We start from the raw sequence: 16,677 nt of genomic DNA, 5'->3' as shown, positions 1-16,677 counted from the left end.
TGTAAGAATAAGAAAGTGAATATCCAAGAGTCACATAAAGTCCTGAGTAGAATCCTATTAAGACTCTGTGGGAAGGCTTGAAAACTGTTGTCCATAAGTGATCTCCGAGCAGCTTGAGAGGGCGTGAGCTAATCTGCCAAGAGGAATGGGCAAACTTTGCCCCGAGTCAGTGTGTCCTACCCCAACAGTCCAGCTGCTGCAATTGCTGCCATTAGGAATGGTGTCAATGCTTTTGCAGGGCACTGTATTTTTATATGGCTATGCCCTTACTGGTTTGGAAGATTCTGCCTGAAGAGATGTACATACAGTATGTATTTGGCTCTCTTTTTTCAGTCTTATGCTTGCTGAATTCCCTTCTATACAGTTTCCTTTAAAATGTCCTTTATCCTTTGACTGTTTTAGCAGTCATTTGCTTTATAATTGCACACTGAGGGAAAAAGTCCCACAATTGCATATAATAAGTAATAAATTGTCCTAAACACATCATCCTTCCTTACATTTTTAGATCTGTATGCAGTGTAAACAAAGCAGAAAATCACTTGCACAAAACAGTACATTAAATGGAAGAGATTAAGTCGCTGCATAAAATATAAACATCTTAATGTGTTGCTTAATGTCTATAGCCGAGCTGTCTTTAATTTCAAACACACATGGTGAGATTGTTTTTTCCAACACTCTCCTCCTTTGTATTTTGGATGCTTAAGGTTCCTTTCCAGCCCTGATGTTTTCAGAATCTGTTATTGTGCCAAATCAGAAAAGTAATTTGTGGTATGCTGGCACAACAAATAAGGTAGCAGGGCAGTAAGACTGCTGCAGCTATGCATTTAAATGGGCTGATGCTAACCATTTATTAACCATTAATATTTTTTTTAGACGGGCTGAGAAGAAAGAGTAAAAAAAATGCTGAATAGTAAAGAATCTGTCTTAAATCGAAATTTAAAAAATCTGACAAATTCAAAAGTAGTAGTTTAGTATCAATCTTTTCCCCTTGGACTACCATTGTGATACTCTAGGTTGTATGCCATGCATGTGGTAATAAATGAAAAATACTTACAAGACAAAATCTTAAAAAAGGAAAAAGTAAATCTTTTCTTTATTAATGAAAATATGTATTGGAAAGATCATACATGTCAAAAAATTACAATTTAATGTTACAAAAACTTTCAATAAAAATAATGACAAAAAAATCTTAACCGCTGTCGCTGCTTGCGAGCTTTGATTTCTGTACAAATATAGATTCTAGACAATGAAGTACTCCTTTTGCACTGACAAATATAGTATGAAGTAAACCCTTCTTTTTTAGAATGCATAAATACCACACCCTTAGTTAATCCATGTATGAGATTATGAAAAATAGCAGGACGTATGCATGAAGAGACTGGTGGTTCACAAGCTTAAAGGGAAATGATTTATTCCAAGTTCATGTTAAAAGGGCTTATTATTCTCCATATACATATAAATACATATTGTGCAAATTGCAATTGTAAACCCCTTCAGACTACAGCCACTGACTGACGCAAGAAGGAATTGAATAGGTGTGAAGGCTTTGGATATAATTGAGAGATCAAATGCTAATTCCACCTCTGCATCTGTCCGACAACATTGCTGTTTGGCTGACAAAGTGTTTCTTTGTAAAGCACCAAAGTCAAGAAAATGAACAGAATGACACACCACGATTCCTCTATGTCCGTTCTTCCAGGAATCTATTTCAACGTTATAATACCTCTGTACGATATATAAACGATAATGCGGCTCATGGAATCTGCATCCCTTACTGACATTTCTACAGCGGTTTCAGGAAGAGACGCATTACCGCTCTTCCTGTGAAGCCCTGTGCCTAGGTCCACTCCCTTGTCTGCAGATAAACCACCAGAACGAACATTTTAATACAATGCTTCGATAAATAATATACAAGTTATCAAAATACTTTCAGGGAGCCAGCTTCCCATTATTTTATTCTATTTTCTTATTTATTTCATGATTCCTTTGACACACCCTTTTTCGGTTGAGTTTCTCTGTCACCTTTTTTGATAAATAATGAGATAATTACTATTACATATTACAAATATACTCAATAAAATTCTTGATTGCGTAGGTCCTATACACATTTTATACATGAGAAAGGCTGAGGTTTACATGTAAGGGGATGCTATATTAATACTAGGTAATCATCCTCCTCTCTCCTGCCTCCACTTTGTTTTCCATTAGCCCCCCCACCCTCAATCTTCTCACCAGACTCCCCTGATGGTTTTACCACTTCCCTGGTATTGTTGTCCCACACTCATACCAGGGCACATAGGTAATATGGGAATTTCCTCCTATTTGCCCAAAGTTGACAGGTTCCTGGCGGACAGCTCTATAATATCCTGGGGAGAAAGTAAATGTAATTTAATTTTTAGGGAAAGAAAACTAGAGAAAATGATCAAGCTCAGACTGTTCAGACCATATAACATCAGCACCGTCCTCTAACCTATTGTTTGTGCAGCTAAAACATTCAATCTACAGCAAGCGCGGGTGGTTGCTTCAGTTTTGCCAGGCTCGGTCGCTATCCCTTCAACATAACTTTTACATGAAGAGCACAGATAGGATGTAAATGCTCAAATCAGGCGGAGATGGTTAGCGAAGTACCACAGGAATCTGTATTACCAGCACTGAACTTCCTAGTTTATATATCAATGATCTTCACTTGGCAGTAAAACACAAGGCAGAGAACCCTTTTTGAAAAGTATTGTGTGGTTCAAACGCAAGCCAACTGCCGAAGCTGGCAGAAGGCAGAATGAGCTCCTTAGATGAATAACCTCCGAGCAGCCACTCCGAATGACCTCCTCTTATTTGTACTGTAGCCTTTATTGCATCGTAGTGACTGTTAAAAGTTTGATTTGAGCATTTCTTTGCTAGTTTTGTTAAAACTTGTTCTGTCCTTAAAAAGAAAAACAATACAGATTTCTTTTTAAAAAGGAGAGTATCTTTTTGTTCATTAAAGGACAACTATTATCTATTAAACTGAAATTTGGAAATTCAGCTTAATCAGCGAGTGACCACCCAAACTGCATATTGAGTTTGTCAGAGTAGCGTTAAGTAACGTTTTAGCCAAGCGTAATGTGAATCTGCCCTGAGATCTCATTATGAGGAATGGCTGAAGCTCTTAAAAAGTTACTCACCTTCTCTAGGTGGCAGCTGGTTTCCAGTGAGTTGATGTCCTGTCCGCCCATCCAAAAAGGAATCCACAAACTGGCAATGATCTTCTCCATGTCCTGTCTGGTCTCCTATGTTATAGAACTTTCCTACAGGTGTGAGAAGATGTACTGTCAGGAAAGCAATGCATCAGTCTGGTACATTCTCTAGTAAATGAAACAAGTCCCCCCCCCCCCCCAATAATTATCTTTCACAATATTTAGATTCACAGAAGAGTCAAAAATACATTAACCTCATTCCATGCTGGACATTAAAGAGTACATTTAGAAGACCCTTTTTTACAGTACACAAATATAGAAATGTTTAAGTCTCCCTTCAGTATAAACTTATTTTCCTGAAAATGTCAGGAACCTGAGCTCTGTGTTTAACAAAGAGTTTAGTGAGGCACAACAAAGAATGGTGTGTAGACCCTGATAGAGCAAAGTTGTCCCGAAATGTGGGGAGGAAGTTCTGTTTTTTTACACAGCACATGCAGACGGGGATGATGCAAGCCTGACCTTTGAGGGAGTCGCTGAGATAAATTTTATATCTCAAGGAGTTGCAGAGCTGGACACCAACAAACTTTCGGTACCATGTTCTTTTCACATACTGTTTCCCGTTGCACTCAGAGTACGCGTCGGGCTTGAATGGGAACTCTGTCCATATTGCGTCTTTTCCTGTGTGCAACAAATAATTCCTGGTCAGACAGAAACACATCAGACCCAACAAGTTCCATTCTATGACATATTAGGTCTGCGTTCAGAATGTGTGTTTGGGCAGGTTAAAACAAATATTACTGGTAATCATTTATGGACCTACAAGAGTTAGTTTTGAATCTTTTGGTGAAATCATAACTACAAAGTAATACAGATAGCACTTATCTGAGTTCCTTCATATGAAACAATACATGAAGGGGTTTTATTGAGATGCACAGTTTTGGGGAGGCTACTACAGCATTACAATGCTACTTAACACCCAAACTTGTGTTTTCTATTCATGTAAGTCAAAAAAGCATCATAACAATAGAAGTGAACTGATATCACTTGTGCGTAGACAGGTATTGAATTATTCTTTGAACTCTAGGCTGTGGTTTATTTCATTTAATAATTATTTTTTAATAATTATTAATTATTTAATAATTATTTTCTAGTTACATGTTCTATTTCTGTTAGAACCTTTCTGATTGTAAATGGAGTTGATTAAAGCAAGCAGTATTTTCTGTGTTCCAGATCGAAACAGATCCTAAACAGAGCTGTGGAGGAAAGGACAATTTCAAGTACCTCAAATATCAAACCCAGGCAGCATGTATGGGGGAGACAGGATGGTACTAGACCACCAGAGCAAATCACATGGACATGGGAAAAACATGCAACCTCCACTCCGATACATACTAATGGTAGAATCAAACCCAGGACTCAGCAGCTGTAAGGCCACAGCAATACCTGCTATGCCACCCACATTTCTACCCTGATGGATTCATGAACGAACCTTGGATTATATTTTCCTTAGATGTAAAATAAAATAAAAAAGCAATACGTTTCTCGTGAAAAATAACACCTATTAATACCACCCCTATTAATTTTTTTTTCTTTCAAGTACTATTTGATATTGTTTCCCTGTAAAAAAAAAAGTACTTGTTTCATTCCATATTCTTTCTGTATAAATATTTGGACTGGCAAAATATCAGGTGAGCAGCTCTGAGTGGAAGAAGTGAAATCATACGCAAAGAAAAACCATTTCACGGTGTGTTGAGCCTCAGCAGACTGCCGGCTTGCCAGGCTCTCGTATTAGATTGTCCATTAATTCATTGCAGAAAAATCTGTCACATGGGACTCCTGATTGAAGGAAGCACTAGCTTCTTACCTGATAGATTTTCACTCACACGGGGGTCAGCTGAAGGGGACAAAGGGAAACAAAACACATGTCATTAGAAATTTGTAACATGGCCTGAGAGACCTTCCTACACCCCCTGTGAGACCTTTCCAGTCAGGCAACAGAAAGTTCATATGTTTGACATGCAGTCCAGGTAGGCTACTTAATGAAAAACTAATGGGATTACAGTCTTGAGCTTAGAGTTCTTGTTATATAAGCAATGGGAAAAACAACCTTTCAAGGTGAGTAAATTTTTGTCTGAAATGAAGTGCAGACTTTTGTCCCAAGAAACTGTGATGGAATTGCTCCAGTTACTAGTTTGCAGTTTTCAGCGTTACCATTTAATAATTCAATCGGTAGATCCCTAAGCTCTGAATATTTCTCCGGATAGCACTGATGCAAGTAATTTTTGCAAGTTGTACAGCTGGTGAATTCATGCACATCTGAGCTCCTTATTAATACTCCCGAAAATGTTTGTGTTTCTTAAAGCCCCTTTGAAAAGCACAGACTAAGCTGGAACGGCTCAGGGAGGCCAGGTGTAAAGGGCTGAAGCAGAGCTCAGTCCCTCAAGACACAGTGGTTTGCCAGCATCCACCGGTTGGGTTTGCCAGGGGAATAAGTGAAGCTGGCTGGACAATGCAATTGGATGAAACTCATCTGCTTTCAATCTCCTTTTGCTCACATTAATTTTAATAAACTGGCATTGCAGGAATTGGATGCTTCAAAAAAGGGGTGAAGAAATTGGGGGGAAATTAACTTGACACTCAAATAAGTGCTGTATATATACAGTATATAACTATTATATAAAAGTTAGGCGAGCTAAAAAAGCACTGAAACTCTCCAGATCAGCATCCATCTGGCCTTAGCTGTTAGTCAGGGTTAAGAAAATGGAACGACATGCTGAAATCATTACGTTAATAGCACATAATTAATTATACACATCTCTTGGAGAGAAAGTGAGGGTATAATTTAATAGCCACTGCTGGTAAACTGCACTGTGTGTATGGCCTAGCATGAGGTTGGTCCCCTAATGTGGGCTTTAGGTAACACTGAGCATGATAATAATAATCATACTTTCTTGCATTTGATATAATACTTTTCATCCTGAACGATCCACAGGAACTTTACTTGTAGGACCTGACTCATTTTTCCCATTGCTGAAGTGCGGCTCACACTATAAATAGAGCAAGTTCGCTCCTACACACAAAGCATTGTGGGATCCTTCTCGATGTGAAGTAAATGCTTCAAGAGTGGAAAGCTTTTACTAGCTCTGGCACAGCACACAGGGATCACCCATTCTTCCTTCGGATTTAAAAACGTATGTTTCTGCATCACAAGGTGGAAGATTTCTGAGCTCTGAGGGCTCAGAAGATAGCTAATAATGCTGGTCAAGGCTTTTGAAGGACCTAATCTGTTCTTGTAAATATCTGTAAAATATAGCCAGTATGGGAATTTAATTTGGTGTCTACAGTCTGCATGTAGTGCACAGGGAACAAAGTTATGTGTTGAGGGAAATATAATACATTTTGGTCCTGGCATACAGCCCTTATGGGTGAAAGGGAAGTAAATTTCTGTTTAACTACTGTCATTAATAGCACAAAAATTCGAATGATTCAAAAGTGTCAAAAAGCAACATGCAAAGACTGTAAATCTTTTTAAACATGGAGTGCTACTGGAAGGTGATTTAATATCCTCTTTGGCGGCGGGGGGTTAGTCTTCTTAATGAAAAGAGCTGGGAAGGAAAGCGTGTGGCCCTTTACTTTATTATAGCACTTTGGTTCTCTGCTGCATCTGAGTGAAAAATGGCAACAAAATCAGGACTGACTGAGCTTTGAATACTAATAGCACATCGTGATGTTTCTGGTCTACCATCGAGAATTTGTTAAATAAAGTGTTAAACATGTTCAGGAGTTCAAGGTCATCATTTATTTCACAAACTTTAAGTTCAACTGGAAATGCATGTATGGTGACGTTTTATCCAGCTCAATAAATAATATGCAATTTGAAGTGGTTTAAAATCTTACCAGATTCAGTGGAGAAAGTCACTGGATCACTAGGTGGACCAGTTCCAAACTCATTTTTGGCTTGTACTGTAAACTCATAACTGTAAAGGAAAATATATAAGCGTTATAGGTCTATTTATATACAGAGAGAGAGAGAAAGCATTAGCCATTTGCTTATCTGTTTGTATTTTAATGTGGTTAAACTGTTTTAATTATCTCAGATATTGATTTATTTCCTGTTTTATATTCCTTTGTTATTTTTTTTCCCGACTTTCCTGATTTTTCCGGCATAAATATTTTCCTGGCCAGTTGCAGGAGGCCTATTGGTCTGGTGACTGTTTTAAAAGCAGGAAGAGGACGCATTCGTCGTCTGTCTGTGAGGGTGAGTGGTTGAAGGAACAGAACCTTTATAGGCATTTCTTGACAGAGTGTCAGGAAAACACATATTCTTGTTCAACATGATAAAAACTCCTTGAAAAGTCAGTTTGCGTTTGGTGTCTGAAACACTGATGCTTGATATTTTACTCTTCAGACAGAACCTGCAATGAAAGCCAGGTCGCTGCCTTAATGGCTATACCATGTGTGTGCTGCTCAGATGTTTTGATCATCCCTGAGCCAGGAGACTCAGTTCATAGGAAGCTCTGGTTTATATTGTCTGTAATATTCTGCCAAATTGTCCCTTATTCAACCACAAAACAGCTCTTACAGGTCTGTCTCTAAGCTCAAGTCTGCTAACATTTTTCACATGAATATTCTGTGGGGGTACTTGGTTAATACAAATAATTCTAGGGATTCTTTTAGGAAAGATTGAAAGTGAAACTGAATTTTGTTCATGACAAACCAGTAGGAATGAGACAAATAGCGTTTGATATGATAAATATGATTCATTATAAATAAAAGTTTCACATTGTCATCTGCTGTTAACATCTATTATCTTGGGTTACATTATGTGGGTTCTAAAACGACTGAAAACCAGTTATTTTCAAGATTACGGTTTGGTGTTTGGTACTGTATGTAAAACTGATTGTCATGGACAATGGATGATTTAACAATTAAGGCAATTCTTGAAATCCTACAATTTGTGAAATTAGCTATTTTGATATGTACAGTACAGTAACATACAGTAGGAAGAATTAGGCAATGGATTTAAATCTGGTTGTCGTTTTCTGGGTTTGGGCTCATCAGTACAAGTGGGTTGATTTAATATTCATCTTTGACTTTTCTCATGTTTCACTTAGCCTGTCAAAGAGGTCACTTAGTAAACTTTCTTCTTTCTTAATTGTAAAGAAAAGCCTTGTCATGTGTGAAATTGTGATCATGGGGAAACTCCCTGTCAAATTACAGTAATTGAGAGCTTTGTGTCCTAATGGAATTACTGAAAATATGACTGGTGGCTTTGATGTAATATTGAAAATTAAAAACACATTTGAGGTTACTTGAGTGGAAGTGTTAGATATCGTGCTTGCAACTGTCCTCCTTCCTACAGATATGCCTCTTCCTAAAGATATGATTCAAAGAAACATTTTACTGAAAGAAATAGAAAACCACTGTATTAACGTTTAGAACCGTATCGCACTGAAAAAATGCTTGACTAAGTTGTTTACTACAAATAGTTAAGTTCAAATTAAGCAGTTCAAATGATCCACTTCCCAGCAAAACTAAGGCATGCAGACATTTTTTTCAATAATTGTGCGTAATCTGGACAGAGTCCTTTTTACACATTGGTCTTCACAGTATGGATTTTAGTTACCTATGCCACTGGCTGCTACCTTCTTTGCCTGATTTAATGGACTGAAAGTACTAAGATGTGTTGAAACAGTATTTTTTTTTCCTTTTTAATGATTGCCAGTTGGTCATGCACATGGAGTGAGCAATCGTCCTGTAACAGGCCACTTTTCTTAATCTCCATTCCTTTCTGTTCAAGTATTGTACCTGCTGTTGGGTTGCAGATTTTCCACAGCAGAGTGGGTCTGGTTGGTCGTCAGAACCGATTCATCTTGAACTCCAGAGCTATTTATTTGTTTTGTGGTTACTTGATATTCTGCATCGAAAAAGGAGAGAAGTTTTAAATGTTTGTCTGGATAGAGCAATTTCAAGAAGATGCTGCTTGAAGCTATTTTGGCCCCTGAAATCGATGTTTGTGCTCATTTTTCATGCAGCTATATGGTTTACTTTTAAGAAGAAAGCTTACAGACAATAGATGGGTGTACAGTATCTGCAGGAATGTGATTGAAACTTCACATGTAAGACCTGAACCTTTATTGTCTTTAACAAAGACAACTAGGAGGGAGAATTATCCCAGTATTCCAGACCCACAAAGGCACTGACAAAGTCAGCCCTGCCGGACAACATTTAGAATCACCTGTGAAACACACCCGGAGGACACAAGTGGGACCTGTATAGGTAGTGAGTTTAAAGCCACGGACAGGAAGTCCCTTAATCAAGGGGTTGTAGGAGTGAAGGACAAATCAGTATGTTGAAGCTGATACTATTCAAGAAAGAGATGGATCAAACCCTTGGATCAATTGGTTTTTAGCTACCAAACAGACTAGATGAGCCTAGTAGCCTCCCTTTGGGAACCTGATTTACTGTACTTTCTAACCCTAACTCCACCCTCTGGAAATGAATACCAGCGTAAGTTGATACGGTTTGCCTGCTCTTAAATCAGCTGTGCACCAGCTGCATCTTCCACCACCAACCTGTGGATGTGTCATTGTCGGGCTTTTCCCAGTCCAAGATGATGAAGGAAGGGCAGCCCTCCACAGTCACCACAGTCAGGTTTGTAGGAGGATTTTTGGGAGCAGCAGTGGCATTTTGGTCACTAACTTCTTCCTCAGGAAAATGGCTGAGGGAGTTTGTGATGGAACAAGGCTCATCTGGCTTCTTATCCACTTTATATACAACATGAGGGGCTGAAGGCAGAAAGGAACAAGGAGAAACTGTGTTAGTACTCTGTAAATACAAAAGGGACTGCGTGGGGCTAAGTGGGATTTGGACACTGTACCTGTAAAGCGCCTTTGTCCCATTGCATCCACATCTGACAAAGGAACTGAGCTAAAGACTGAAGAGTTGACGCCAATGTCAAACCTGGAGGCTGTAAGAAGGAGGTTGGGGTCATTCCATAAAATTACAGAATGTTTCAATCATATTCTCTAATGGGATTCCTGTTTTTGGCAAGCAATTTAGACTTACAGTAAATTAATTGCAACACTAATTAAATCATTATTGTAATGACTGCAATTTGCATCACAGCAACCAGAACTGAAAAATTAGAAATTGACTCAAGTATCATTGCTTAGAATCCTGCGATTCCTTAAGAGCAGGTTATGATGGTCTCACACCATTGCTGCCTACCTACCCTTGAACACTGGCTCTTCAGAGATTTGCAAAGTGAATGGAGCTCATTTTTCCACCCTAGCACATGAAAATAGCCAGTGCCAAAGCCACATTCCCTGGGATTCTCTAACCATATTCTCTAAGTGCATTCAGTTCTTACCATTCATTGTGGGAGGACTTGTTGTGGTTGTTTGTCTCCTTTCTTGTTTGTTAGGCTTTGGAGTCACCGAAGGTATGACTACCTTCAGAATTTTGTCATTTGGCTTTCTTGAATCTTTAACACAAGAAGAAATTTGTTTTTTTTTAAAAATATAATTACAATTAATGGTCAAGACCACACGCATTTATTGTTCTAGCTTCAGAGTCGTGATAATGTCTTATAAATAGCTTGCAGTTGCAGTTACTTTGCCTTTTTGTCTTGTATGGTAGGCATTTTAAACACAACTTTCCCAAAGCTTATTGTAAGGTCAGAGGATGAGCTGAACCTAAAAATGAAATATCTATCCTACCTTTCTTACCAGTCTTGTCCACTACTGTGTTAGTGGTGATTTGGGATGAGGATCCCTGTCTGGGAATTACTGTGAAAGACAATGTAAAAAAAAACTTTGAATGAGGCAGTATTTAGTCAATCCTTGCTCATTGGCAATAAAAAAAATGATTACCCTTTCCAGAATGACCTGTATTTTATGATTTTTCCTTTTAAACAAATGAGCATGTTCGTATACAATAAAACAGCCAAAATAACTCCCATATTCTTAGTTCATGCAAGACTTTCAGGGTTGCATTAATTGATATTTGTCAGTAGCACTTACATTTAGGGTTACAGGTTACAGTACAAGCTTTATTACTGAAATGCTGCTTGTTGAGTCCTAGTGAATGACTAATACACTCCATTTGTAATGCAGGCCTTAATTAAAAATGTGGGTATTATTAATGACTAAAGGTAATGAGTACCTAACCTTTTTACTGGGTTTGTACACCGTAGAACAAATGACTTACAGACTACCTATTAACATAAAGTGTTAGTGGTTTGTCCTGTGAAACCAAGAGAATTTCACATATTACAGCAAGCTTTGTTACTGCAAATACTTTAAAAACAAATCCTTTATAAATGTTTAACTATTGTTTTTAGCTGGAGCAGGAGCATTATACTGGAAGCTGTGTTTATAAAAAGGAAATCAAAATATCTGTAACTTGAAGGAAGAATAAAAAAGAAAAGCATTATGGCATAGTTACACCTAAAAGAGAAAATACACACTTTATTGGAAATAACAAAAATATACTGCCAACAGTTTATATGGGTAATGAAGGCAACAGTTATTTGTCCTGTTCAACATCCAAAAACTTGAAACTGCTTGTCTTGTGGCAGTAAGCGTTGTTAAATAACCAGAAAGCAGATGTTAACTTCTTTGGCATATATACAGTATGTTTCTGTTGCCTGCAGTTAATATGAACACATTGTTTCTACAGTTGTGCAGTATGTAGTGATGCAGTTATTGGCTTGTTGTTCCAGGCCTCATGGCTCTGCTAAACAAAAGAATTGGTCCCAGAAATCACTTTAGTGCATTGATCTAAAGTTGTGCAAATTCATTTTTTATTGCCAATTGTGGCTTTTAATTAGCTCTGGGTTCTAGAAATACCCCCATTCAATATGAAGGACAAAAAGAGACATCCTTATCTTTTTAGCTATATACCTGTCTGATGAGGCTTAGGAACAGTGCCAGGTTTTACGGAACCATTACCAAAACTCCCAGGGTGACTACCACTGCCAGGATTTGAAGACCGATCTCCTATTAGGCAAAATAAGAGAATAGACATACTTTTTAAATCCTGGGATAACTTTCTTTTCCTTTTGCACATGTGGGATACTTAAACCTACAAAGGAAATTACAGTGAGAGTTATGTTACAGTACTGGTGTACCATAGGTTTTAATTCAAAGTACAATTCAAGTCTTTATGGTGTCAAACAGAAAAGCTTCTATGAATATTATGTATAAAGAACTAACAACCAATGACACTGTAATGTCCATTAATTGCTATGCCATGAAAAACATGTCAGCACTAAAAATAGAATCAAATGTTTTTAGTGTATCCAGAGGAGAAAAGGGACAAAAATGCACAATTAATGGAATGCTGCCTCGCAGTCCCTGTTAAAAAAATGACACACATCATGCAAGGGGTTAGAAATGTTTTTTTTTTCCACCACTGACAGAGCACTGCACAGAAGAGACATTTAGAATTTCCTGTTTCACCTCCAGCAGTGAGGCAGTCTTAATACAGTCTTGACCCACCACATAAAATATCTTTCAGAGAGGAACAAACATGCCTTTCTGCAAATCCCAGAACAGAAGATTACATTTGAAATTGTGCATTCAAGTGCCTGTCAGAGGCAAAGAAAAATAACCAGATGAATGATGAACAGAGGCTACTCCAATTCCTAGAGACCAATAGCACTGAAGACCAATTAGACCAAAGCACTAGAAGCTGGAAGCAATATTCCTAAAGGAAAAAAATAAGAAACCTTTGTGTAAATCATTTTATATTAGAATGGATTATGGTGAAAAAATACATTCCTCAATGTAAAAAAGAACTAAAAACCTGCTAGGAATTGGTTTGTGTTACAGCAATGCCAAATACATCACAATCAACCTATTGTTGCAGCTCCAAAAACAGTTCTTTAAAGTCTAATTGCTGTGTCATTGTTATTTATTTCAGTTCAACAATCTGAAGTGTTTAACAAAAATGTCTTTTACCTCACAAATTATGCAGGAATCATATTGTTTTTAATGAACAACTCTGGCTGTATTTATTATTTGAGAAAGTTGAAATAGAAAATGGGATTTGCACTGTAAATGAATTAATTTTCTTCATATAGTTAAGTTTCATCACCTGAGAAAATCTCAGGTAAAATGTTTTGTTGTGTTTAGTTTATAATAAGCAAAATGCAAAGGGTAAAGAACACTTTTTAATGACCTTAATATAAAAAAAATCCTTAAGTAAAGAAGTGAAAACTCAAATATTTGTAAAAATCTTGAATTCTTAAGTCAGGAATGCAAACTAAAAAAAAAATTAAATTTCATACACAAATAAAAGTATATGCAGATTATTTCAGTGGCTTAACATGATGTTTGTACCATAATATTCTAATAAAACTGTCTCTCTCTATTTTGTGTGTAAAATGTGAAGCTACGTAATTAACTTAATTAAAATGTACACTAAAAATATAGTTTCAATGTATTACTTTCCACTGAAACCCACTTTTGATCCAATCATTTTATTGGAATAACACTACAAGTTGGAACAAACTAGAATTTACCAAGCAGTAAGCAGATTGCAATTATAAAATTTAACAGCGGAAGGATTGTCTTTAGCCTAGCCTTAATTAAATTTTCTTAATATTTTTGAAACTCTGAACCCTTTTTAAGGCTAAATATTCTGGACAGTGCAGTGTTTTTCATATAGTATGAGAGAATTCTAAATACTGGCACCCTTTAATTTGTGGTGCGGTTAGAGTTCACTAGCTTTTGTATTTTTAATACTCGCATGTGAGCAAAAAGCAAATAGGCCCAAAAAAATGAAAACCACCCAGTCAAAAATAAATAGTTGTAAAGTTCCAAAAGTAGCCTCAAAAGCTTTCATAATTGTTGGTACAGTACTTTGTTCTTTAATTGACAAGAAATCAACCATTTTGCACAAAACATGAAATGCAAAGCTTAATAACTCACACAAAAGAAACAAGCCAAAATAAGCTCAGATGATGAGACAATGTACTTTCCAACTGAAAGTACCTTGCAAAGGCCCGGACAATGCCTTTGGTAAATAGACAAGAAAATACAAGTGTTCTTATTGAAAATGATATGTGACTGGAGTCTCAATGGAGCATTCAGTCTCATGCAGTTTTAATCAGATTATGGCGCTGTAGTTGCTGTTGTTTTACAGTGACGAGCCAGCCTTGCGTGGAGAGCAAAACAAAAAATGTTCAACAGTCATGCCATTACCAGAGAAATTGTTACCCAGTGTCGACTCTGACCATTCATAATGATCAGGGATTGCAGGTGCTATATCCTCCAACAATGAGTTGTTAGCTGTAGAAAAAGCACTTCAGTTAAAATGAGGTAGAACATTATTAAGACGACTCCTTTCTAAAGACACTTTCTCAGGAATCATAACATTGATGTTCAGCCCTGAAAGATGTACAGTACAGCATCAGTTGTATTAAAATCTGTTCAGGCACAGCGCTTGAAGATATTGTAAACACCAATCCTTTTATCACTGCAAAAAAACACACATTAGAGCACAGAGAAGGTAGTTTGGGGCTCCAAATACTTTTAAATTGCCAAGATGAAGTAAGGTAAAAACTGACGCAAACTGGTTTCATATACAGTAGCTAGAGGGCAGCATTTTATGGGATTCTCCTTAGGTTACACCCATCCTAGTGCAGACATGAAAATTCATCAGTGGTATACAAAGCTTAACCTGAAGATATTTTTGTATTTTAGTTCAGCCCAAAATAAAATCTACGTAGAGCCTCATGGAACATTTCAAAACTTAATCTGAATGGCAATTGTGAGTGCATTTGACATAAATACCCCCTGTGTTCAATAATGTTATTTCTTTCCATTGTTTTTACTATGCTGACAAATAATTGCTCATGTGAAGTACACCTGCTGACCTGTTATATTGGTATTAGATATTAATATTTGTCTGTGTTGTTGTTTAAATATTTAAGTATACTCTACACACCCTTGCAATGATGCAGTTGACCAGAAATCGTAACTAGGGTACCATTTTCTTGGATGAGTGACTTTTCAACAGACTGTCAAATCACATAGTTTAACAAACAATGTTATTGTATTTTAAAGGAAGTGTACAACACTGATGGAGGTGGAAGGTAGCAATATCATTGACTATTTAAGCACCAACATTTATCTTTTCATGTGATAGTGCTTTAATCAGAAATGTATTTCCTAATATTGAATTTGCGTCTATCTGAATTACAACTGTTTTGTAACGTACTGTCTAAACAACACAATTGGTTAATGCTACGTGTTTATTCAAGGTCAACTAAGAAAATTGAATTCTCTCAACTTTTAGTTCAGTAGCATAAAATGAGAATTGGTCCTACATTTCTTTGTGAAGCTAAACTGAAGGTTTCTGAATCTTTGTGGGACTGCATGTGTATTGCTGCTATTTCCAAGGCATTGGAACATGGCCAGCTGTGAGCTAATCAGTCCCGGAACCATTCCAGAGTGGCTACAGTGGGCCTTCTGTGGGGAAGAAGCTGAAAACCACAACATTCTGATAGAACATTGCCTGGTCCGCCCTGTACTCATCTCTATTCCAAAGGATGAGGTAGCCACTAAGAGACGAAATCCTGTGAAAAGTGGCACCTACAGTTAGAGAACTTTGAAAATGTGGAGTTTTGAAAAAGCATGTCGCTTCTTCCTGAATCCATGTTCATGAAACCAATAAACATCCAATATGCTGATTCACATCTGGACTTCTGGACTATAAACCCACTAGGTTCTTAGTGCAAAACCACTGGGCATCCAATGTTTGTGTAAGTAATATATACAGTAAAAGACGTTTTTATCTATCGGTGTTCTCTGTAGTTTCTGGCAGTTCTGTTCAGCTTTCTATGAATCATCATGATAGATGTTAAATTCTTCCATTACTTTTGTTGAAAACTTTTTTGTTTCTTTAACTCTGTTGTTATGAAGTATAATGCAAGTATAAGTACAAAAATCAAGAATTAGATACTGTATACAATAATAAATAATAACTAAAATAATCTAGAACACATCCTTTACCCTGCAGGACTGAGACAAATCACAAACTGATTATGAGCAAGAATGATATGAACCCAAGCCAGCTTAGCACAAAAGGCTGTGGCTTTCACATCACATGCTTGATGTGGATGACATAATCAGACTTTAACATGCAGCAAATATCCATGCGCACAGTCCCCCAGACCTGTGTGTGTTTTTTGAAAGCCCCCACCACAGACAACCAGCAGCAAAATACTGTGCAACTGAACTCTACTTTAAAATGACTGAAAAGAGGCGCTTGCTGCTTTGAGACTCGCTTTTGTCAAGGCAACAACAGCATCTGATCTGCAAAGCTTGCATGCAGATACTTTGACATCAACAGAACAGACTGGCGAACAGACAAAACACAAATGAAAGGCAACATACAGTAGGCGTATGACTCAGGTTAGCCTGGGCTGGAGCTGAAATGGAATGGAGAATGCTGTACAGCAGGTTAAGGTGAAAAAAAAAACTCAGCAGAAAGT

The 16,677-nt window shown here is 37.3% G+C and overlaps 1 protein-coding gene across 9 annotated transcripts in view; it reads right to left on the bottom strand.

Annotated features, from left to right (window-relative positions):
• Positions 1 to 1,066: 1,066 nt before the first annotated feature.
• The window catches only part of LOC148835741 (target of Nesh-SH3-like), a 45,681-nt gene continuing 30,070 nt past the window's right edge, over positions 1,067 to 16,677 (bottom strand). For 8 of the 9 annotated variants that reach the window (XM_088915001.1, XM_088915009.1, XM_088915000.1 and 5 more), the window contains 12 exons: positions 14,384 to 14,470; positions 12,080 to 12,175; positions 10,895 to 10,963; positions 10,546 to 10,659; positions 10,054 to 10,143; positions 9,749 to 9,961; positions 8,982 to 9,090; positions 7,071 to 7,150; positions 5,038 to 5,067; positions 3,693 to 3,851; positions 3,162 to 3,284; positions 1,067 to 2,366 (listed from right to left, as the gene is read on the bottom strand). In XM_088915001.1, coding sequence (XP_088771127.1) covers positions 2,251 to 2,366; positions 3,162 to 3,284; positions 3,693 to 3,851; positions 5,038 to 5,067; positions 7,071 to 7,150; positions 8,982 to 9,090; positions 9,749 to 9,961; positions 10,054 to 10,143; positions 10,546 to 10,659; positions 10,895 to 10,963; positions 12,080 to 12,175; positions 14,384 to 14,470 — 1,286 coding nt within the window. In that variant the 3' untranslated portion in view covers positions 1,067 to 2,250. The remainder of the gene's footprint in view (positions 2,367 to 3,161; positions 3,285 to 3,692; positions 3,852 to 5,037; positions 5,068 to 7,070; positions 7,151 to 8,981; positions 9,091 to 9,748; positions 9,962 to 10,053; positions 10,144 to 10,545; positions 10,660 to 10,894; positions 10,964 to 12,079; positions 12,176 to 14,383; positions 14,471 to 16,677) is intronic. The other variant, XM_088915004.1, reaches the window with a different exon arrangement.

Source organism: Atractosteus spatula, chromosome 4 (assembly GCF_055471065.1).
Source record: "Atractosteus spatula isolate fAtrSpa1 chromosome 4, fAtrSpa1.hap1, whole genome shotgun sequence".
Lineage (NCBI taxonomy): Eukaryota > Metazoa > Chordata > Actinopteri > Semionotiformes > Lepisosteidae > Atractosteus > Atractosteus spatula.
This window is presented reverse-complemented; position numbering and strand designations above follow the sequence as displayed.